This window comes from Bidens hawaiensis, unplaced genomic scaffold (assembly GCF_021521415.1).
Source record: "Bidens hawaiensis isolate Kalapana, Puna unplaced genomic scaffold, B.hawaiensis_p1.1 tig00041908_1, whole genome shotgun sequence".
In the NCBI taxonomy this organism is placed as follows: domain Eukaryota; kingdom Viridiplantae; phylum Streptophyta; class Magnoliopsida; order Asterales; family Asteraceae; genus Bidens; species Bidens hawaiensis.
In genome coordinates this window covers 18817-44432 of record NW_027497435.1, presented here as the reverse complement: position 1 = coordinate 44432, position 25616 = coordinate 18817, and the positions used below count along the sequence as shown (strand labels likewise).

The 25616-nt window shown below is 34.3% G+C and overlaps 2 protein-coding genes across 2 annotated transcripts; both read left to right on the top strand.

Annotated features, from left to right (window-relative positions):
* Positions 1 to 536: 536 nt before the first annotated feature.
* Positions 537 to 3891, top strand: LOC143593320 (bifunctional 3-dehydroquinate dehydratase/shikimate dehydrogenase, chloroplastic-like). The gene is made up of 8 exons (XM_077072983.1): positions 537 to 743; positions 1667 to 2007; positions 2248 to 2311; positions 2690 to 2800; positions 2951 to 3098; positions 3167 to 3315; positions 3402 to 3564; positions 3653 to 3891. Exons 1-8 carry the CDS (start codon positions 537 to 539, stop codon positions 3694 to 3696), a joined length of 1227 nt encoding a protein of 408 aa, XP_076929098.1. The 3' UTR covers positions 3697 to 3891.
* Positions 3892 to 9398: 5507 nt separating this feature from the next.
* On the top strand, positions 9399 to 12323 carry LOC143593321 (uncharacterized). Its single transcript, XM_077072984.1, has 3 exons — positions 9399 to 10477; positions 10557 to 10676; positions 10752 to 12323. The coding sequence occupies exons 1-3, from the start codon at positions 9605 to 9607 to the stop codon at positions 12042 to 12044; spliced, it is 2286 nt and encodes a 761-aa protein (XP_076929099.1). The 5' UTR covers positions 9399 to 9604; the 3' UTR covers positions 12045 to 12323.
* The last annotated feature ends 13293 nt before the right edge of the window (positions 12324 to 25616 follow it).

Here is a 25616-nt window from a genome sequence, read left to right as displayed (position 1 = left end):
TTCTGGAAGGTTGTCTGACGAGCACAATCAAGGTTGTCCTTATCCTGATTTGGATAAGGACGAGGTTGATTATGTGTACGTGTGATATGCGCCTATCCTGAGGATGCGCGAAGTCTTCTCTTTATTCTCACGCGCAGATGTGATATGCGCAAGCATATGTAATATGCGCCACGCGCAGATGTGATATGCGTGAGCATATATGATGCGTGAGCATGCGATATGCGCCACGCGCAGATGCGCCACGCGCAGATGTGATATGCGTGAGCATATATGGTGCGCGAGCATGTGATACGCGTGAGCATATGTGATGCGTGAGCATATATGATATGCGTGAGCATATGTGATGCGTGAGCATATGTGATATGCGCCGACGCGTGAGCATATGTGATGCGTGAGCATATATGATATGCGTGAGCATATGTGATGCGTGAGCATATGTGATATGCGCCGTGCGCATAGGTTTTGGCTTTGTGCCTTCATGATATCTTGATTTCAAGCCTCTTGTCTATATCTTGTGGGTTGACCCGCCCCGCTCGATGTTAAGGCGGGTACATACCTCTTCAAATAGTAAGATAATAGTATCCAGCTATGTGAAATCCAAAACCGGAGTTTGTTGCAAAGAAACCCTAGGCAATTTGCTTGTATGCCTTCAGTCTACCGGTGCCGATATCGTTAAAGTTGTGGCAGAGGTTGCTTATATTACAGATGTTGCACCTGCCTTTCATGTCCTTACTCATTCACAGGTATCAACTTAGCCGTCTTGCAAAATTAAGATATTATTATTTCGACTAGGCTGGTTTTCACTTACCAGAGCTTGAGCTCTGGTCGTTTCGAGCACTTTTTCTAAAGCTCGAGATCGGCTCGTGAGTTTTTTTTTTCAAGCTCGAGCTCGGATCGGGCTGGTTGTAATTTACTAACTAGTTTATATATTTTTTAAATTATTTTATACAGTTGATAAAAACCTTGACGTGCCTAAGCTTGGCTCGAGCTCGTGAGCAGGGCCAGCCCAGACCACATTCTGAGCTCAGGGGCGTTTAGGGCTTTCGGTGGGAGCTCAAAATGTCAAAATTTGTAAATTTTTTCAATATATATTACAATTTTATAAAACATTAACAACTGAAATTGAGCCAAAAAAATCTGAAAAAAAAGGGCCTAGTAATTTAGCAATTAGTCTATTTATGTTTAACTGTGCCAAAAAATCTGTTTTTTTTTTTTGGAACACAAGGCTCATTTTTTATACTCGTCTTGGGTACTCGAAAATCGAAATCTCAAAGGCGGCCCTGCTCGCGTGCATTACCTTAAATGAGCCAAAGCTTGGCTAGTTCAGCTGTGCAGTGTGAAATTAATGCATAGAACTTCAAAAGAGTTAAAATTAAAAAAATACATTGGGCTCGTTAAGGCTTGACGAGCCTAAACGAGCTTCCCATGCATTGTTTGAGCCCGGGCTCGATAACTAAATGAGATTTATTTGAGGCTCAGGCTCGGGCTTGAGCTCGATGAGCCTCAGCTCGTTTCAAGCTTTTTATCGATCCGATCTCGAGTAGTACATGAGCAGCCTGGCTAGTTTGCACCCGCACTTATAGTTAACAAGAATGTATATTGTATCTACCTATTCATAGCTTTAATCAACTGATTGTCTGGTAATGCTGTTGTGTTAAATTTGTAGGTTCCTGTGATTGTGAGAGCTGTTGGAGATAGAGGCCTAATAAGCCAATTATTAGGTCCAAAATATGGCGCCTTTATGGCTTGTGGTTCTTTAAGTGGAATACCCATACCTGGCTTACCACCTCTACTCAGCCTCAAGAATGTTTATAAACTTGATGATGTGAATATGGATACAAAAGTATTTGGTGTTGTCTCAAATCCAGTAGGTCATAGCAAAGGCCCTCTGCTGCATAATCCTGCTTTCAGATACTGCGGTTTTAATGGAATTTACGTCCCGCTTCTTGTTGATAATCTTAAAGAGTTCCTTAGAGTGTATTCATGTACAGATTTTGCTGGTTTCAGGTACTTCATTGAACTCAATTTCAAATGGTGATTATTTATGCTCTATGATTAGACTTTGTAGGACAATATTGTACTTAAATAAATTTTTTTGTCTGTAATAATGGGGAATGCTACATTGCTACCATGATTTATGTAGTTGAAGATGTTGATGATTTAAATAGGTTATTTCTGAAATATAACACTGTGTATTGACTAGGTGTTTCTAATGCATGCATGTATTCTCTTTGATGGAACATATAGTATTGGATTGCCACATAAGGAAGCAGCAGTAGCATGTTGTGATGAAGTTGACCCCCTTGCTAAGGTAACAGAAGTTGGATAATCTTAAACTTAGTATGTAAAGGTAGCAGTTTCAGACTTTCAGTCCATTTGGTAGTGGATTAGTCAATTTAAACGGGTCAAGCGGGCTTAAAGTTGCCCAAAGTTTCTTTTTGTTATACATACAACCTTCTAAATTTGTTATTGTTCTAGAATAAAATCATTGTTTGTATCATATCCATAAACTACTCAAGTCTCAACTTGCATGTTACAACACATAAAACGATCTTTTACTTTCATTTTGGTGACAAAAACTCTATATAGTATCATCTCTATTTTGCTCATTTAAGTCTGCATTTAAATACAAGAAGATTAAATCTTTGGTGCACATAAACTGATTTTGCACATCTTCACTTGTTATCAGTCAATAGGAGCTGTAAATACCATTGTTAGGCGGCCCACTGATGGGAAGCTAGTTGGCTACAACACAGATTGTGATGCCTGCATCACTGCTATAGAAGATGCACTAGAAGATGCTCTCTAGTTTCACATGTTATTAACATATTGCCTTTTCTTTTCTTGATAACTATAATAATAGATTAGTGCAAACGATATCTCACGATAACCAAAATAGTTTTTTGTCAACTCTGAAATTAATAGAGATTCATTGTACACGTGAACAGAGAGGCAAAGCTTAAAGGGTGAAGTACAAAATGGATCCCCAATTAGTGGAAGATTGTTTGTATTGGTTGGGGCAGAAGGTGCAGGGAGGGCACTAGCTTTTGGAGCCAAAAGCAAAGGAGCCCATGTAGTGATATTTAACTGCAATTTTGGTAAATCCTTTTGACTCAATATGTTGACTGTTATATTATTTTTATCATATCTGACCTTTTGCTTATAGAGAGAGCGCAGTCTCTTGCACGCGCAGTCTCTGGTGAGGCGTTACCTATTGAACAACTGGACACCTTTTGCCCCCAAAATGGAATGATTCTTGCAAATTGTTCTGCTATTGGCATGGAACCAGATGTGCACCTGACGCCTGTTTCCAAGGTCCCCTCTCTTTATATGTGTGCATGAGAAGGTGTTTTTGTTTGCAATTATGAATATGAGATTAACTTATGTTGTAACTTCATTAGGAAAATTTAAGTTCGTATGATCTTGTATTTGATGCGGTTTATACACCTAGAAACACACGGCTATTGCGAGAGGCTGTAGAGGTTGGAGTCACCGTAGTGAGTGGTGTTGAGATGTTCATTCGACAAGCTCTTGGTCAGTTCAAATTGTTCACCAATGGATTAGGTACCCATGCTTTATAACCTATGATTTCTTGCTTGCTTATACGTACACGCACGATTAACATATTTTATATGTTTCTGCTATGTAACAGCCCCAGAGGACTTTATGCGCAAGGTTGTCTTAGAACAGTTTTGAATTTTGATCATCCAACCATCATGGCTACTGGCTAGGCTTTCATCAACACGCTGTAAGGTCCGGTCGAAGAGTACAAAACCACGAATACATTTAAATAAGGTAGAATAACGACCTTAGAATATGTTTAATTATTAAACGTCTCAAAAGAGAATATGATTCATAATATAGAGAATGAATAAAGTGTATATTGGTCATTGATGGATGCATGGTGAATGTTGTTTCGGAGGAATTTAAGAAATTACATTTTAGAACGCGGTGATGAAATTCGTATATATGTTTCTCTTGTCATTGATGGATGTATTGTGAATGCGCTATCTTTGTGATTTACTAATAGGGTCTAAATAACCATCTTAAAACGATCGTTGACCAAAATCTATAAAATCATTAACGGAGTCAAGAAATCATCACCAATGAGAGAAGGGAAGCCACGATTTCCTTAGCATAAAGCGTTAACGAATTTCTATAAAATCTTAGTTTGAGTCGTTACTGAGCAAGCACGAGTACAAGTTTTTTAACAAATGAACCTCACAAAAACTCCGGATTGTTGACCAAACTCTTGAATTTGACCTTTGGTTTTGGCAGTTGTTCGTCAATCTCAAAAGTTCATAAATAATCGAAGTATGTTTAGCATGATAACTCGTTTTTCTATCGATCGTAAAAGTTAATGCATGTTTAGTGTTATATCAACGCCATTTATCTAAATGAACTAGGAATCATATTAACTTCCTCCAAATAGTTTTTGGGATATGTATATGCGGTACATTAATTATGATCTCGCTTAGTTTATGCAAGTACTTTGTCATGTTGAAATATGTTCATGTGTTGTGCTCCTTGGTTTCCTTGTTTGGTATCTATTATTTCATGGGCTTTTGTACATCTCACTTCATAGTGTGATCTCTTTTTGAACCCTTTGGTTGTCAGATCCGAAACATTGCCATTAACTCTGTCAAGTAAATAAAGATCATCTCCATGAATGCATGTGGTATTAGTTGTTTAACATGTGTCATTCTTACTCGATTGTTATAGTATATAAGCGTATCGTTAGCACCGATCGAGCATATATATCTTCTATGACTCTTTCTAGGGTATTCGACTTTATCACACGCTATGAGATGCATCTAGCTTATCCAAAAGTGGATCTAGCTAGGTAAATTCATTCTTTTGTATTTTGACGACACATTAGGTCCCTTTAAGATATAGTTATAGCCTATATGCATTTAACATGATCATGGAACTTGGCAATTGCTTCTTAAAAGACAATAAAGTACAGCCATGTGTAACATCTGAACTCTACGAAATAATAATAAAGTGAATATTTTTATTATTGCTAAAGACTTTATTATTTAACTTTAAAATATATAAATATAGATGATGAGTTAAAATTAAGTATGGACATACTAGTTGACTAAGATGGGTTTGGACATGATAATTGGGTTAAAGGTCCATGGGCTTGAGGAATAAATATATCTTAAACCCTCTTTAAAACCCTAGCACACCACATTCTTCATCTTTCACCTACACCTCAAGAAAACACACACTTTTTCATTCTTTATCGAAATCCCGTTTTTGAGAGAGTAACACGCGAAGAATTGATGATTCCCGGAGATCTAACCGTCGGATCGATCTCAAATTTTAACTGAGTGTCCATGACATATAAATAAAGTTTCCCACTGAATAGATCTTTGATAAGAGGTCGGGAAGCCCGGTTTTGATTGGCAAAACCTTAACAATAAAAAATGAAGATTTCAGGCGACTGCTTGGGTTTTTTGGCGACTATCGGGGCGGTTTCCGGCGACGACGAGCTGATTGGTTCGTAGATCGTGGCAAGACGGTTCCATGGCCGCTTGAATCACCTAAATCGGAGTTCATTTGATATGGTTTTGGGCTATTCGAGTGATTTCAAACATAAACCTCAGAAGTACGTTTTATTAAAAAAGTTTATTTTTCGTGTACGAAATTGCATGAAACTTGGTAGAATGATAGATCGGGTCATGATTATTGATAAAGTAATGAATTTGAGAGTAAATGGGTAAGTTGGTTAGGTTATGGTAAAGCGAGTAGTGTTCGGTTCGTGAAAAGGGCGGGTAAACGAAGTCGGTTTTGCACGAAATTTGAAAGGAAAGTAAACCGGGTTAAACATATAAGAAAAACAATAACTTTGTAGTAAAAGAGTTAAAGGGTGAGATTCAGGATGAACGAGTATGTTCGGACCATATAATACCCAAGTTGAAAAGGTTGTTAAGACCTAGAACTCGTTATAACAGTGAAACGAGCCATAATGAAATATTAGAGGATGAAAATAGTTAAAGAAATATATAAATGAACAAACAGTTTGAATCGCAAAAAGGAGCAGAATCGCATCGCACGAAAACGCGATTCGTCGGAAATGCGTTGCGATTCGGGTGAGGAATGCGATTTCAATTGCTAGCCAAGCGATGCGATCCGGGTGAGGAATGCGATTGGAATTTCTAGCCAAGCGATGCGATTTTTTGCAGCCATGCGATGTGATTGGTTGCATCCATGCGATGCGAGTAGTTTGCATCAATGCGATGCGACTGGTTTGCATCAATACGATGCGACTGGTTTGCACCCATGCTATGTGATTGATTTGCATCCATGCGATATGATCTGATTATTTCATGTGAATACGATCCGTTTGAGGAATGCGATTGCTTTCCGGTGCGATTCAATTTAGAACAGTAACCCATTAACTAAGTTAAAGTAGTTCACTAATCTAGAAAGTATGAACTAGTTAGAAGTAGTTAATTAACACTTATAATTGTTAGTCATGCCCAGCTGAAGATGGGCGTTACAATTAATTCAGAAAGGAACAGGAGTACAGGACCCAGTTGAGTTTCTAGCCTCATTTCTCTGTTATGTTTTCGGGGCTGTGTGCATACTCCTATGTGTTTAGTGAATACATTTACCTTAAGTGGTAAGTGTATGTTATATAAATGTCTATGAACAATATGTGAATGATATAGAAAGAGTTAAGAGTATATACATGGATGTATATGATTATGTATCTACAATATATATAAACGAAAACCTAAAAATCCTATGTGTCGCGATGTAGTCACTTCTCCCTTTTATGGAAGCCACCAGATTTCTTGATTTTTAAATGGAGGCCTCTCATTGATTTAACCCAAATTCATGGGTATGGGTCTTACCAAACCAGATAGCTCTTAAACGAGTTATAACATCTCATTAAATTAAAAATTAATCTTACCAATTATTTGATATAAAAATCATACAAAATAGGAATATTTTAAAATTTAATATCCAATTTATAAAGAAAAAGATATTATTTATAATTAATAAACAATTTTATAGTAAAAAATATAAGCGGGTCATGGGTCACCAAATCCAGATAGCTTTTAAACGGGTTATAACATATCATTTATTTATGAAACCCTTAAACCCTTTAATCATCAAACCCTAAGTATATTATTAATTTTCTTACAATAAAAAAAATTAAAATCTCAAGCCATCAGATTACTTTATTTGTAAATCCTATAAAATAGGAATATACTAAAAATTAATATCCTATTTTATTTTAAAAAAAGATATTATTTATAATTAAGAAACAATTTTATAATAAAGAAAATAAATGGGTAATGGGTATCACCAAACCCAGATAGCTTTTAAACCGGATTATAACATATCATTTATTTGTGAAACCATTTCATCATCAAACCTCAAGTATATTAATTATTAACTTTCTTACAATAAATAAAATTAAAATCCAAATATACATATATAAATATTAAAAACGAATAATGTAAAACAACCCCCGTAATATGGGGGATAAAATCTAGTATAAATATATAACAACGGATAAGTAAAGTATGTATGGTTTATATGTTTATCCGTGAAGAAGGGACCATACCCTAATAAATATCTGAGATGGAAGGGACCAGAACATAATAATATCTGAGATGAAATGGACCAGACCCTAATAATATTTGAGATGGAAGGGGACAGACCCTAATAATATCTTAGATAGAAGGAAGCAGACCTTAATAATATCCGAGATCGAAGAGACTACACTCAAATAATATTTTAGATGGTAGAGATAGTTTTGTATGTAGTATGAAAGCATGAAAGGATGTATGCATACATATATGCATTTATGTATGTAGGTATGAAAGGAAGGTAAACATGTTAAGTGGGTATGTATATTCGGATACGTATATGTGAGTATGCGATGTATGTATGAAAGGCAGGTAAGCAGGTTAAGTATGTAATATGTATCTTCGGATACATATATGTAAGTGTGTGAATTTAATGTATGTTGCCTGATTAACTAGAACTCATTTAGCGTAGCTGACTTTTAATATGCACGCAAGCAAATAGGATGATATATATGGCTTAAGGGAGACATATGGCATGAACTGAAGAGACTGGTATATGAAGAAGGATTGCTATGATGTTTTGAGTATGTTTAAAGACAAGATTAGAAGGATTGATGTTTGCATACTCTGTGAAAAGTTTTATTCACTCTGATATTTAGAATTGTGTTTATGAGTAATCTAATACCCAATGTAGCGCATCGGGATCGGGATGTTACACCATGCATGTGTTATTTTTAGCTGTAATTATTATTATTATTATTATTACTATTATTTACTGGTTTAAACCTTTTATTAGGCTTTTTTTATAGCTAAATTATGGAAATAAAAAAAAAACCGTATATTTGAAGAATGAATTAATATCGGGCCGTTATGGATGAAATCAGCCCAACCCAAATTCTGTTGCCTTAGGTTACCAGTTACCAAATATCTATCTTCTTCCCCAAATTAATTTAATTTCACTACCAATCTGCTATTATCATCGATCCGATTCCGATTCCGATTCCGATTCCGATTCATCCAGACGGATTTATACTCGTTTCCGATTGATCGATCTGCTGCACTTATATTTAGGTTAGTGATTATGGATTTCGCTAACTGATTTAATCTCAAAATTGACTTCAATTATTGTTCAATTCGGATTTCAGATGTCGTTATTTGCTTCCTTGCGGATAGAATTTGTTCAATTGTTCGTAGATTGTGATTTGAGATATACAATTGATTGAGCCCTAATAGGACCTGAGTGGTGAACGAGGTGTGTGTGCGAGTTAGTGAGTGATCGAGTGCTTAGATTGTTGTTGAATTTGGATGATATGATGTTTGTGTTAGCAAAAGCTCATTAGGATTTAGGACACATATTCTTAGTAATGTTTAGTGTTGTAGAACTCGTTAGTCGGGAGGTAGGTGGGGTACCGACTAGTGATTAGTAGGGATTATTGGATTAATCGGATCGGATTGAATTGTATTCGCTAGATGCCTAATTGGATTAGGAGAGCGTTCGTTTCAGAACCACAAATATGTTGAGAATTGCGAGAATCGCATATGGCATATTGCATTTGTACCTCTTGCTTTAGGTGTTATACGGACGGAGTTATGTTACCGCCTACTTCATTATTTGATTAATGCACGGTGTACAACCGCCTATACATACACACACAAACTTATATATATATATATATATATTTAAAATAAGTATAATTTTTCGAAAATTTCAAAGATTTTGAGTTTATGACCGGTTTTGACTGGTATCAATTTTAGGGACATATTAGGTGAAATCGAATCGGTAGCTCTCCGATTTCCGTTTAATTGCTGATTATTCGGCACATGATCGCGAAATTTACAGAAGTTTACAGAACTGGTAATGTTAACAGATTTAACTTAAAATTTGGGGGAAGGTAATTGCTTTGGTCTCAAGGATTAAGCAAGCATATGATTGCCATTGCACTAGAGCTAATCTATGGAAGAAACAACGTACTTAAAGTTGAAACTTGAAAGTGTAATTGTAATCCAGTTCCTTTTGCTAATAGATAAACTGTGTTCTATTGTTTGTAGACACTATGTCATCAGAAAAGAATATCCCTACAACCGCTGAAGGCGATGCACCATCTTTGACCTCAGAAAAGAAAGCTCAAAAGTTTAAGAAACGCAGGCGTCGGCTTGTGAAGAAGGTCCCAGATGAAAAGTCTGTACCTGATGATTCCACCTTACCAATACCTACCTCCAAAAATGCAACCCCAAATTCCTTAAAACCTAAAAGAAAAATAATGAAGAAGTGTTCGGGTGAAAAGTTAAAACTCGGTGAATCCAGCTTAGCATTGTTACCTTTGGAAAAGGAAACCCCAAATTCCTTGAAACCCAAAAGAAAAAGAATAAAGAAGTCTTTGAGTGAAAAGTTAAAACTTGGGGAATCCAGCTCAGCATTGCCACCTTCGGGAAAGAAAACCCTCGTGTCCCCAAATAATAAAGGTGAAATCGTGAACAAGCCTTCTAAAGAAAAACCCTTGCCTTCTAATTCAAAGGAAATCCAGAATCCTCAAAATGTTACAAAGAAGCCTAATAAAAAGTTTAAACCAGTAAATAATGATAATAATAATAATAATCAAAAGGCTGAAGTTGCAAAGAAGGGGTCTCAGTCTGGAAAAGAGAAAGAAGAGGAAAGTTCATCAAAAAACAATTCAAGTAAAAATGATAAGAAAAAACTTGGTGGTTTTATCTTTATGTGCAATGCGAAAACCAAAGGGGATTGTTATCAATACCGTGTAATGGGTATTCAAGGCCACAAGAAAGATTTGGTTATGGGTATCAAACCTGGTATGAAGCTTTTCCTCTTTGATATTAATTTAAAGCTTTTGTATGGTATATACAAAGCAACTTCTGGTGGTGGTATGAGACTTGAACCGGCTGCTTTTCAAGGGGCGTTTCCTCTTCAGGTTTGTTTTTAATTGTTTGTTTCTTTCACCTTATGATAATTACCTTGTGTTTTGTTTATCTGTTATTGGTAAATTTCAGGTTCGCTTCGAGGTTCATAAGGATTGTCTTCCACTACCTGAGCGTGCATTTCAAAAGGCTATCAAGGAGAATTATGATCGCAAAACTCGCAAGTTCAAGTCGGAGTTAAATTTTGATCAAGTGAGCCCCTTTGCATACATAATACATTTATACACACACACATACATATAATGGTTATTGCTATACTCTTGTTAGGTAAAGAGGCTTATAGACTTATTCAAGCCAGCTTCAGTATTGCATTCGAATCCACAGCCGGTTGTTCACGAGCCAAAGCCAACCGTGGCTTCTTCATCACTTTTACTAACCGAACAAGACTATAAGAGTTATGGGCTTAGAGGAGACAGACACAACTTGGCCCCTGTTCACGAGCCAATGCCAAACGTGGCTTCTTCATCACTTTTATTGACCGAACAAGACTTTAGGAGTTATGGGCTTAGAGGAGATAGACACAACTTAGCCCCTGTTGGCCCCCCTGCTTATGACCCTTATAGGCCCAATCCAGAAAGAGAAGGAGCCCGCACAGAAACTGTTTTTATTAGTAGACCTGAACAAGAAATTGTTCAGTTGGTAAAGCCAACTTTGACTTCTCCACCGGTTCTGTTGACCGAACAAGAGTATAGAAGTTATGGGCTTAGAGGAGATAGACCCAACAGCATAGCCCCTGTAGCCCCCCCTGCTTATGACCCTTATAGGCCCGCTCTAGAAAGAGAAGGGGCCCTCACAGAAACTGTTTTCATCAGTAGGCCTGAACAAGAAACTGTTCAGTTGGTAAATCCGGCTTTGACTTCTCAACCGGTATTGTTGACTGAACAAGAGTATAGAAGTTACGGGCTTAGAGCAGATAGATCACATCCTGTTTCTGATCGTTATAAACCTGATCTAGAACGAGACAGGACCCACCTTGATACGGTTTACCTCAAAAGGCCATCTGAACAAGAAAGTAGTCAGAGTATGCAGTTGCTAAACCCAGCTTTGACTTCACCTCCGGTTTTGTTGACCGAACAAGAGTATAGAAGTTATGGACTTAGAGGAGATAGACCACCTCCTGCTTATGATCTTTACAAACCCGATCAAGAAAGACAATATTCACGGGCCCCACCTGATGCCCTTTTTCTCAGTGAAAAAGACTACAGAACGTACGGTCTTAAAACCCGACAAGAGAATAATCCTACTTCATTTACGCCAAATGTTGATGCAAGTAATCATAATCTTGCTACCGCTTTTCATCAACCGGTACCATATGATCCTTTTGAGCAAGATTCTGATTTGGTGGAGCGGTATCTTCCTCGTCATGTGGCACCTTCGTCTAGTTCTTACAGATTTGATTATGAAACGGTTTTATCTGAAAGATTATACCCGGGAAACACCTCCGTTGAACCATCAAGTTACAACCCAAATCTGGGCCCGAGAGTGGAAGAAACCGAATACAAATTGGCTCCTGTTTCGTCTCGATATGCATTTGCTGGGCCTTCTGTAATGCGCCGTTGATTGAAGGTATGTTATATTGCTTCATGTCGTTCATTGTTAAAATTGAGAACTTGTATGACCGACATTTTACTGTTCATGCTAAATGACTGTAAATGGATTCTGCGTTTAATTGTTTAATTTAAATGTATGTTTAGGTAGAGACCGGGTCTGAATTGTCTTCCTCTAATCGTAAGGAATGTGGGTGTGGAAATTTCGATAATTTTACTTAAGTACTTATGAGTTGATTTAGGTTGTGTTATATTCGAAAGTTTCAAATAAAAAACTTTGGCTCAAAGTGGAGCGGGTAAGGCTGTCCAAAATATGTTAGATTATTATATTGTGATAATTCTTGTTTTTGAAATCATTATTAATGGATTATTTATGTATTATAAGTTGGATTAAAAGTGTGATTCAATCCAATACCACGTACCCTGGACCCTCTTGACAACGAACTGTCTAACTCCCTCGTTTTACCATAAGTAGTCTATTTTAAAGAACATCTTTTAGTGATAGGTCATCAAAAGGCAAATTTGTGTTAATCATATGAAAATAAATCTCTGGTCTTTCTATCATGCCCTGGCTTTCAACCCAAACTAATCCGTGTAAAGTTATCTCCTCATATCATTTTCTTGATATTCAGTCTTACCTTGAGCAAATTTTGTATAGATTAAGTCCAGACAACTATTAGTGATACCTAGCTTGCTTAGACTAATTACTTTGATACCAACTTGTAACACCTTTGTTTTTCAGAAGTAGGTATCACTGATAGCTCTGGAATTTAACGATATGCTCATGAAATGGCTTCCAAGAAAGACTATGAGAAATGGCAGTGTTTTAAAAACCAATTAAAACAGTTTAAACAGGCCGGTTGAACCGGATTTCACACAGTAGGCCGGTATTTCTGGCCGGTTTGTTTGAACATCGTACCGGTGGTTTTTTTCTAAAATAATGGTTTTTACCGGCAAAACGGTTTTATGTCCAAGAAAATTTTGATATTTGTGGCCAATATTTTATCAAAATTACTTTTTACCCAACAATTAATATTCAAACGTGTAAACTTTAGGACTGCTTTTTTAAAATTGAGTGCTTTTTGTATTATTTTTTAATATGGATTAACTTTTGGATTATTTTTTGTTATGAAATCATTTACTTTTGGGTTATTTTTGAAGTTACAGTTGTATTTATAGGAAATTATAAGTTAAAGTATTTAGCCGGTTGAACCTCCCGGTATAACCCGGCTCAACCGGTTGTACCATTTTTTAGCCAAATCCGGTACGAGTAAAAAACCGGTTTTTAAAACATTAAATGGTATGATTTGGAAAGAATAGGAATGATAATAGTAAGGAAGTAAGACTTAGGTAGGTTAATTTGGGTTGATAGTGCTGGAATTGTCGACTGATTATACGATTTGACCAAAAGTAGTAAGACTTGACCAAAAGTTGAGGACGGTTACATAGGATTGGATTATGAGGACTGAATCCTTTCCTAGTGGGAGATAATTATGAAACCCGCTTATTTCTAATCATTTATAAGTGAAAATATGTAGTTGCCGGTGGACATACGAGAACGATGCAATGCAGATAACAGTCATATTATGGCTCACAAGATTATTTAGAGAACTTAATTATGATATACAACTAGAAAGGAGACTAGCCCTGCTTGCGGTGCGCACATATGATGTATATATGTGTGAACCCTCGGGTGGGCAAAAGTGAAATTGCACTAATTTTGAAGTTATTTTACTAATCTCGTGAAAATAACATTAAAAGTGACGGACGGTTAATCAGGCATCATGTAGTGGCGTTGATAGCTGAAAGATAAGGGTACATGCACCGATCAGCTGGTGTCCCGATGATTGAGTGCTATGTGCCTTATGTCCAAGGCTTGATGCAAAACTACTATCGAGCCGGGGGTCTCACCGGAAGCAGCCTCTCTATCCCTATGGGGTAGAGGTAAGGCTGCCTACATCTTACCCTCCTCAGACCCTACCATAGCTTTGCTATTGGTGGGATATACTGAGTACGATGATGATGATGATGATGAACTAGAAAGGAGACTACTTTTGTAGTTGTTTTATCGAATTTATCACGGTTTGGTGAAGGGAAGCAGAATCATCAAATGTGTGCCTTGATTTGGTATTGGTGTAAAGAATAATCAAATGTGTGCCTTGATTTGGTATTGGTGTAAATTTATATATGAGTTAAGATTGGATACTAGTAAATATTTTTAACAATGAATGATTAAAGCCAAAAATTTAGAACCATGTGATAAAGATGATACGGTAAAGGCGGAAGGATAGATGGGATAAACTTGCTTAAGGAGGTAGGCACCAAGCCACCAACTTAGGATAAGCTTCTTTATTGTGGTGTTGGCTTGAATTGTAATTTGCAATCGCCTGGAACTTACGATCTGATGAGTTGAAGAGTGTTTTTATTCGGTTTATTATTTGATAAAGTAAAAGCTGTCGTTTTGTTTTATGGTTCTTACCCATTATCTTATTCGACTTCTATGGCTGACTTGTTTTCGGAACCGATGTGCATAGTTTTTGTGTTAGTTAAAATGTGATTATGAATGAAGCTGATAAACAGGTAGAAGAACTTTGACAGGATCATGTGGATTTAGCTGATTAGTTTTTTAGTTGCAGATATAGTGGATTTAAACTTGTATTGTGATTTTATTGCAATGAGTGACAAGTAAAGTCACACTTTATGAATAATATAAATGGTTATTATTTTATCAATATATTTTTTTAACAGTCGTTTGAAATTCTGACGAGTCACTGACCCACCTGATCATTTCGCTTTTTATAAATTAATTTAGTGAGATATAAAACCCGGAAACTATCACTTTAATTGTTGCATTTTTTTTTTGCTACTAAATTGTTTGTTCTTGAAAATTATTTTAACGTTTCATGTAAGAACGCTTTAGTTCATTATCAGGCCTACCGGAGACTAAGATAAGTGTGTAATCACGTCAATTGCTTAAGCTTGAACTTAAACCCAACCTCGACTCTAGGTAAATCAAACGCTCGTTCATAACTTCAATTTGAGCTTGTTGAATAAATGGATACTTTCAAGCTTAGCTCGATTCAAGTGTTAATAGCTTTATGTAAAAACCACACTTGAAGAGTAAAAACTAGAAAGACTAGAATAACATAAGTTCAATATAACTCCTGAAGTCGATTGATTGTTTCACTCAAAATTCTACGCAAATACCGCTAGTTCTTAGTCAACCTAATGACTTGAGTTGGTTTTGAGTTGATTTCCGAGTACACAATGGATGAGTGATTCAGGTACACCGGGTTCTCGTGTGTTCATTCATAGTTTCAAATATTTTGGACCAGTATAGGTTGTGGGACAAGGCAGTTTGGTGATGGTTCCAAATCTTACGTTTTGCTTATAAATGGTAAACTCATGTCGGGAACTTCATAAAACTATAAAAGCATTAACATAAGTTACACCAGACAGTACTTTGTGTTTGTAGCCACCAATGTTTCCTTCGGTCAAAGTAAATGACCAAATGGGACCGGCTTGATATGGTTAAAACGAGTAATAAGAAACCATCATCTCTACCCATCTGTTGTTTCGGAGCGGGTTCAAAAGCTACCGTGTGTTGAATTTTCTAACATTTAGGGTATGTTTGGTTGAAGGTAATGGAATGAAGGAAGAATGGAATGGGAGAAGTAATGGAATAGACAAGGAAATGGAATGGATCATTACCATTCCTTTGTCTTGTTTGGTTAACCTATGGGAATGAAATGAATTATTACTTTATGTTATTTGGTATCCAAAGAAATTGTATGAATTAATTACTTGTTGGGAAATAGGTATTATTAATAATTTTTTTTACCAAAAAAAAAGAAAAAAAAAACTGCAATGACGATGGTGGTGGTGTTAGCTCCGGTGACTAAAATGGTGGTGATAGTGGCGACGGTGGTGATGGGGGTGGGGGTGGTCAAGCGGTGGTAGCATTGGTAGTGATGACGATGGTAAGGTGGCGGCGACGGTGGTGGTGGTTAGGCAGCGACAACGGCGGCCGGTGATGGTCAGGCGGCGACGATGACAATGTTTACGATGGTTACGGCGATGGCGGTGGCGGCGGTGGTTGCGCGGGTGTTAAGGTGGTGGTGGCGACGGTGGTGATCAGGTGTTGGTGGTGGTTATGGTAGTGGTGGTGGTTGTTGTTATTGTTAGGTGATGGTGGTGTTGAGAAAGTAGGGTAAATGAGGAATGGAATGAAAAAAAAGAAGGGGGGTGGGAAGGAATGGTTTTGATGGAATGGGATTCCATGTGTAATGGATGATTCCATTTCATTGAGCAACCAAACACCACTTTTTTCATTCCCACGTAATGAATCATTCCATTCTCCCTATCATTCTTACATACCAAACGCTACCTTAGATATTCAATTTTTCCTTTTGGGGAGTCTTTTGTGAGTGTTTGCTCTATAAGCTAACTGGGGATAGAGTATTTGGTATCGGTACGCTCTTCAGTACCAACTTTTCCATAAATTTGGTATCGGTATTTTCAATACCGATACCATATGGAGATGACCATTTGGTACCGAGTATGGTGCATAACCAATACTGTATCGCTAGATTCGATGAGGTATTCGGTGCCCAATTTTGTCAGAAATTTAGTATCAATACCGGTAGAATATCGATCTCATGCCAACCGTAGATACAGAGACAAAGGTGGAGTGCCTTGAATGTTAAATTAGTAAAGTGAAAAACTAAGGAAGTTAATGGGTACGAATAGATAGAAATCAATAAGACATACTGAACATGAGCTAATCACAATGTTAAAACATATTACTTAATACATTGAATAAATTTTCTATTTGTTTTAAATGCTTTAAAATAATTTTTTTTTGTAATCTTACATCTTATCTTATCTTACATCTTACAATCTTAATAAAAGAAAATGTTAAAACTTAGGTGTCAAGCCCACATTTCACCTAATTCCTAATCTTTCATCTCATTCATTCTAGCTATTCATGGGTCATGGGTTAAATTCATTTTGTCAAATGGGTTATAACATAGTGTGGTTATATTAATTATTGAATCAAGTGTCATTTTCATACCTAAGGTTTAACCAACTACACAACTTTAGTACATTTTTTTAAATTTCTTGGAAATCAACACCTGGTGTTTCCAAAATCATGTTATTTTAGTACTTTTCGTTAACCCTGTTTGTTTTTTCCATTAAGTTTACATTAAATTAATTCACAAGTATTTTGAGAATCACAACTGAAATAACAGACCTTATTTATCTTTATCATTTGACAAAACCCGTGTAATACACGGATTCAAAAGCTAGTAAATAAATGAAGAAAATGGTTTAAAAGGAAAAGACAAAGACAAGTGATCATGGGATTTACATGAATTCTGTTTGTGAATGGTGACGATATATACTTGTTGTGTTAAATTATATAGAAATATAACATATTATTTTAGGACCATTTTCAGTCTATAGTCTATACGTGTCTTATTTGAGTCGATATTTTAGCATTTTAACTTTATAGATAACTAGTTTTAGATCCCATGTAACACACGAGATGATTCAAATAATAAAGTTATAAATAAAGCAAATAACATACTGTATATGAAAAAATAATTACACTATACTTATATCTATATTATGTGTACAAACATTGATTTTATCTATATCAGAAAATTATTTTTTTTAAATGAACTTAATAATAATAATAATAATAAAGTAGGTGCAAAAACATACCTAAGAACGGTCCATCTATTGAAAATTTGATTCTCAGTATCATATATATATATATATATATAATTGAGAGAATTTTGATTATTAACTAATTTCAAAAAACACTTTTCATACAATAATAGTTCTAAGCTACACCATGAAAATGATTTTTATAACTTTGAGGGGGCTTCTCGACTTTGCCATAATGACAACACATAAAAATAGCACGTTAACATGTTCAATTTTGTGAATGTTTTGTTTCACTTGAGCATAATTTTGTATAACATGTTTTACACACTACATTTTAATCACCATTAAAGGAAAAGTCAATGCTGACGCAAATGTTTCAAATTTGATAAAAGTTAGAAGCATTGATAGGTCTGGAGGTAGCATGTCACAAGTGTTTGCTGTCTTTTCTTAAATTTTAATAGTTGTGGGAAAAATAGTCAATTAGCCAAATTCCGAATCTTTTCATTATTTCGAAAAATGTCATTAAAAACAAATTCGAAACCTAAATCACTTTTAAAAATTCTAACTTTCATTTTTTTGACATTTTCAAGTCAAAATTTTGAACCCGTAACAAATTTGATGATAAATCTACTTGCATTCTCGACTTTTAAAAATACTCATATGACCCATTTTTGACCTGCAACAAATTTTGAGTTTAATATAATTAACTTGTCACACAATTTATTTACCAACTTTTGACCCGTAACAATCAAATTTAAGTCTCACAAAAAACCTGAACAATCATTGATAAAAAAGACCTAGAAATCGACTATGATTAACTTTATTATATATGAAAGTGAATGGTATATATTATTATATTTTAACATATATATGAATATTTATTTTTATAAAAATATCTATTATATATAATAAAATAGAGTTAAAGGAAAGTAAATAATTTAATAATGTTATATATATAATATAAATGGAGTGTAAAAGGAAAGAGAATAATTATTGATTTATGACATAATTATTAGTTTGAAGGGAAAAAAATTATGAGGCTTAACCACAAACTGACACGTGTCCACAGTTATTTTACTTTATTAGAATATAGGTAGATTTAATTTAATTATATTTAAGGCAAAATATATCATCATATACGAATCTTATCTTACTCTTTTATGTTTAACTTAATTGAGTTATAAAACAGTCGTTTTTCCCTTTTAATCTTCTAATCTCTGATCTCATTCATCCTAGTTATCTTGGATGCGTCATTGGTCAAAACCATTTTATCAAACAGGTTATAAAATAGTCAGGAAATTAAAATAAAATATTGATTGAATATAAAACAAGTAGAAGTATGAAAGCTAACAAATAGAAAATAGTCAAGAACAATATTTTTTCAGGGTTGGTTTGTTCCTTCAATATCCAGGCTTTTCCCATATACACTATATCTTGTATTATCTAGGGTAACTAACAGACATAGCCTAAAATTGTTAATACTCGATGACGATGAGAATATTGAGATAACAACAAATGTTGTATGTAAAAAGATTTTCTTAAATTTATAAATTTGAGATTCTAGATTTCTTATTATTTTACTATATATTTTATTTCTTTTTTACTTTATTAAATAACAGACCTTATTTGACAAATTCTGTTCAAAAGATAGTTTGTATTAATGACAAAAGTGAAATGAAAAATACGAATTTCATATCGTAAAAAGCATAGACACTACTAGTGATAGAACAAGGAATTATATATTTGGAAATCGTCAAAAGTTGACTTTGTTCGACGTGAGTTGTTATATTTTAGTTATATGCATTTTTATTATTAACAAGGATTTATACCCGTGCGTTGTGGCGCATGGGCTTGTATTTACATGTAATGTAATCTACACCTAAGTATGTGTCAGTTTTGTCAAAGCGTCGTCTGAAGTCTCTATATTACCCTCTATATTTTGACCCAGCCACCACCATTGGCGCCGTTGAACGGTCGCCGGTTTCCCCCACTACCATAAGGTTCGTTAAACAGTCGTCGGAAACGGAAAACCTCAAAATACAGAGATGAAGCTTTCGATGAAACAAAACCACAACCAGAGTTAACAAAGCAGATGCAACCCAATCACCACCGTTGACGCCGTTAACACGTCGACAACGAAAATTAAATGGTTATTTTGGAAACATTAACCATGAGACGGAAAGATTGGGAAAGTAAATGAGGAAAAGTGACTTTTTATGCCATAAAAATATGAACATGTTACAAAACGTGTACATAAAATACATTAAGTGGATATCAACAACAGTAGGGAGTTGTACTGAAAGGAACTCTAGTCCTACAATTGATTAATAATGGAATTAGTGAGGGAAGAAAATTCTGGTTTTTAATATATATATATATATAATTTAATTGTAATACTCTGCAAATTTTATTGTCTTTAAATGCAATATTCATGAATGATATTAATGCTGATTAAGTGCGTTTTGACGTTCATTTTGTTTTCTCTAAAAAGTGCCTTGAATGCATAGGGTTTACGTCTGTTCGGGGATTAAATTGAAACGAAGCAAAGAAAATTAGTATGATCTTTGCATAAAGATCTATTTATCAGCATTACCCGGGCACAAATATAACACGCATAAATCTAGAAATAATCCCAAAAAAAGTGTTCTCAAAGCGTTCATGCTGTTTCTATCTGTTTATATGAAAATTTTGGGTCAAACTACTAATTTAAGGTAAAAAGAAATGCAAACCAAACCAAACTAGCGGTGGTGGTTGGGTAGACTGTACCTACCGATTTTCACGGTTTTACGGTTTAGTGGTTTTATCATGTTTCAAAAGCTTTATTTCTAATTACATTTAAAAAAATCATAAAAATTGTTTTAACATGATACATATACACTTAACTTTATATTTCTAAATAAAATAATAATAAATGCTTGATGGTCGGTTCCAAGTTCCGAAAATTAAACCAAACTAGGTTTTATCCCCCATATTACGGAGGTGGTTTTTATTTTTTGTTTATGATATTTATATATTTTTTATTTTAATTTTATTTATTGTAATAAAAATAATATACTTATGGTTTGATGATAAAATGATTTCTCGAATGAATAAGATGTTATAACCCGCTTAAAAGTTGTCTGGTTTGGTGAGACCCATGACCTGGTTATTTTTTTTACTATAAAATTGTTTCTTAATTATAAATTGTTTTTAAAAAAATTGGACATTATTTTTTAGTATGTCCCTATTTTATAGGTTTTCATTAAAATATTTGGTAAGATTAAATTTAATATAATAAGATGTTATAACCCGTTTAAGGGTTATTTGAGTTTGGTGAGACTATACTCGTGAATTCGGGTCAAATGCATGAGAAACCTCCATTTATAAATAAAACAATTTGGTGACGTGAGAGAATTTAGGAAGCAACCAGAGAGCTTTTAAATGCTTCGTTTATATATATATAAGCTAAGTATAAAATGAAAACCCACTTGATTTGTGAAAACTCTAGAAACTCATTCTCAACCACATGTTTTAAATTAATGTTTAAATCTTATGGTCCACAATTAAAGTGGATAAAAAATATAAATATAAATCTAACTTTTTTTCTCTCTTGAAAACATATATAAAAATTAGTAAAAAAATGTTAAAAAATAGCAAATCATTTTTTTTTATGTTTCGATGTTTTGTATTATATGTTACAACATATATTACATGTAACAAAAAAAAAAGCCGATGTTACATAGGGTTTTCGCGGGTTTTCACAACTCAAGTGAGTTTTCATTTTAACCTTACCCTATATATATATATATAAAAGGGTTAAAATAAAAATACATAGTTTTGTAGGAAGAGTAGGAAGGACATGAAATTTAAAGTTAGGAAACTATGTTAACCTATTTAGGGAATTATGTAGCTTAAATCCTAGATCATAGGAAACTATTTGGTATTTTGAAAACTACTAATCTCAACCACTAGATCCTATATCCAAGGGCTTAGATTTATTTTTACTCTTCTTAGAAAACTATCTATTTTTACTATTATATATATATATATATTTAAGATTAAGATTCGCAAATCGTAAATCGGATACTATACATCTTAAACCTAGATATTTGACGTTTTAAAAACATCCATATTATATTGCATACTACAAATCTTTTACTTATTCTACTATATGTAATACATGAGACATGGCAAATTAAGACGTTTCATATTAAGAGATTTATAACCAATAAAGCACATGGTACAACATTTAATATAGGCAAAATGGTCATTGAATCATTACATCTCATGCCTTTCTTTTTATTCAAATACAGTTACAACATTGCCCCCATCATATTTACCAAACTTTTGTTAATTTAAATAATAGTTACAAATTTGCCATCTCATCTTTAACCTACCTCTACTTGACAACTTTGTTTACTTTTTTATTTTCTCATGTATTTTTAAATATATTATATCATTAAAAAAACAAATAAACTTACCGTTCGAGCTCATTTTTATCAACGTTTCAATATAAATTTCGTTCAATGCCGAGTTTTGATTATAATATACAAGTCAACGAAGCATGAGTGTACAACCTAAATATATAAAAGGTGGTTAAAAGCATCCAATGCCCACCTATTTTTTCTCACAAAGATACAATCAAGCCCTCCAAATATTACCATAACTCAACTTAGGGTATTCAATAAATTTCAAGAAACTCATTACGTTTTCACTTTTATAAATAAATCTCCTATTTGTGGCATGATTAATTTTAACCTTAATTCGACACATATACTTATTTGTGTAGCGTCGAAGCCACATAAAATCTTATCGTGTTTCATGTCACACCCCAACTTAGGGCATAGGATTGTGAACAATAGTTGGTACCTATTTTGTAAATCTATCAGAGTTCAACTCAAGTGAACCGCCCTACCTTACTACAACATTAGAACAGAAAGGAGAAGGTTGTGAAAGTGGCCTCGTTATCCACACCTCCGGTCGGATGAATGCAGGACCGACCGACCCGGGTTTTCACGAGCGTTGGCGGGTTCTGGAGTGCCTGTCAAGGGCGCTAGCGCATACCCCAGGGTGATCATCACCACCTGCACCACAAATCAAGGCTAAGATTTTTAAAGAGAAAGTTTTTTTTATTAAATATTATATTTTAAAGTCAGGAATTAATACCCGATACGATTACAAAGGAGTTTAAATGACAAAATCATAACTTACATCATTTATGATTTAAAAACTTCATTTGAGCTATCAGATCGTCTGATGGCTAGTCATCATCTCCAAACATCTATTCCTGATTACCTGTAAAACAATATTAGAAAATACGTCAGCAACACATGTTGATGAGCATGTTGACTTTAAACACATTTAGTTCATACTCCAAACAATCAGCGACTCTCTAGACGGAGTACCAATTATACCACATTAGTCCAGCTCTCATAACCCTATAGACTAGCTCAATGAGACTGGGACCTGGTACCACACGTGGTGGGGCATGTCTACTCTCTGCCTGCATATGTAAGGATCCAAACACAAGTATAACTAACCTGAATGTTAGCGGATACAAGAGTTTTAGGATTTATAATCCCATTTAAACTTTTGTATAAATGACTCATTTAAAGAGTTTGTAAAGTATAAGTGTATTCACCTTTTGTTTTTAATCAACGCTTTCACTTATTTATGTTTTGAGGTTACCTCAGACCTATAGTACGAAATTAGCCTTGTGTAAATATCTAGATCAAAAGATATAGCTTTAGACATCTAGTCTGTTTTGCAAAACCTTTACCTTAACAAATCACTTGTTTATATAAAACATTTGGGCCTTTAGTCCCTTTTTTTTGGAATAGCAAATTTCATTAGACCAACTAGCAAGGCGCTAGAAGTCAAAACAACATATACGAATCCTATCTTATCTTGCCCTTCTAATTCTAAATTAATTTTCTCTCATAATCTTCAAATCTCTCATATCATGCGTCTTAGTTATCCATAGGTTATGGGTCAAAATCATTTTGGTAACTGGTTATAAAATAGTAATTTCCCTCTTAATCTTCCAATCTCTCATCTCATTCATCCTAGGTATCCATGAGTCAAAATCATTTTGATAATTGAGTTATAAAATAGTCGTATTTCCCTTTTAATCTTCTAATCTCTCATCTCATTCATCCTAGCTATCCATGGGTCATTGGTCAATTAATATTCTAATCTCTTATCTCATTCATCCTAGTTATCCAACGGTCATTGGTCAAAACCATCAATTAGGTTATAAAATAGCCAGGAAATTAAAAGTAAAATATTGATTGAAGATAAAACAAGTAGAAATATGAAAATTAAACAAATAGAAATATATGTTTTTTTTATATTTGTAACAAATTTAAATTTACATATTATTACATAAGATTACTTGTTTATAAATATGTAACATAATTCTTAAGAATGTAAAGAATTTAAGTTTACATATTTTTAAATAAGATTACTCGTTTATAAATGTTTTTTGATTAAAATATTATATTTTAAAAGTCGGGAATTAAATACCTAATATGGTTACAAAGGAGTTTAACCGACAAACCATAGCTTACATCATTTATAATATAAAAACTTCATCTGAAACATCAGATCGTCTAATGGCCGGTCATCATCTCTAAATATTTATTCATGATTACCTGTAAAACAATTTTAGAAAATACGCCAACAACAAATGCTAGTGAACATGCTGACTTTGAAACATTTATAAAAACCTTTAGTTCATACTTATATCACATTAGTCCAGCTCTCACAGCCCTATAGATTGGCTCAATGAGACGGGAACCTGGTACCACACGTGGTGGGGGTATGCCTACCCTTTGTCCACATGTGTAAGGATCCAAACATAAGTATAACTAGCATGAATGCCAGCAGATACTAAAGTTTTAGAGATTTACATTTAAATTTTTGTATAAATGACCCATTTAAAGAGTTAGTAAAGTATAATAGTATTCACCTTTTATTTTGAATTAATGTTTTCACTGATTTATTTATGAAGTTACCTCAAGCCAATAGTACGAGATTAACCTTGTATAAATATCTACATCAAAAGATCTAGCTTCAGAAATTTAGTATGTTTGGCAACCTTTACCTTAACAAATCACCTGTTTATATAAAACATTTGGACCTTAGTCCCTCCCTTTTTTTTGAACAACAATTTTCATTAGACCAACTAGGCGCTAGGAGCCAAAACAACAACCAACTTACAAAATAAAGTTACAAAAATCTTTCCAAACAATATTTTTAAACGAAGATATATTTTTAATCCATAAAAACCCCCCAACGACTTTATAGCCTCCATGGTTTTTTAAGAAACCTTTTTTATTTACCATTTATATGTTACGTTTCCTTTTCATGAAGAAACAAATATGCTAGGTTTCTTCTTCGAGAAGAAACGTTAATTTGATTATACTTCCTGGCTAATAAACATTATGTTTTTAAATTATAAAGAAACAATATTTTAACTATGCCCTCGATTTATGAAAAGCTATATTTAACTTTATGTTTCATCAAGGTATGGGCTATACCCCAACTAGGGTCTAAGCCAATATAATAAAATATTTGAGCAGAACCCCTACCTAATGTGGGTATTTGGATGAAATGCCTACGCTTTAAGTGGGCGACGCTCCTACTGGTCATCGGGTAATTAAGAGAAAACAACGTTGGAACTTGCACGCAGTGGTGGATCCAGAAAATTTTCTCACAGGGGCCGAGAATTTTTTGGGCCGTACTCAATCGACTATCGGTATTTAAATTCAATCCGGTTCGGTCATTCTGGTCAGGTTAAATCGGGTTTTAATTTTTTTTTCAGTTCGATTTGATCATTCGGTCCGCTATATTAATGTCCAGTAAAATATTCGGTTCGTGGCGGGTGACACAATCATCAATTCATCTAGAGTTTTGTTTTATAAAAAAAAAC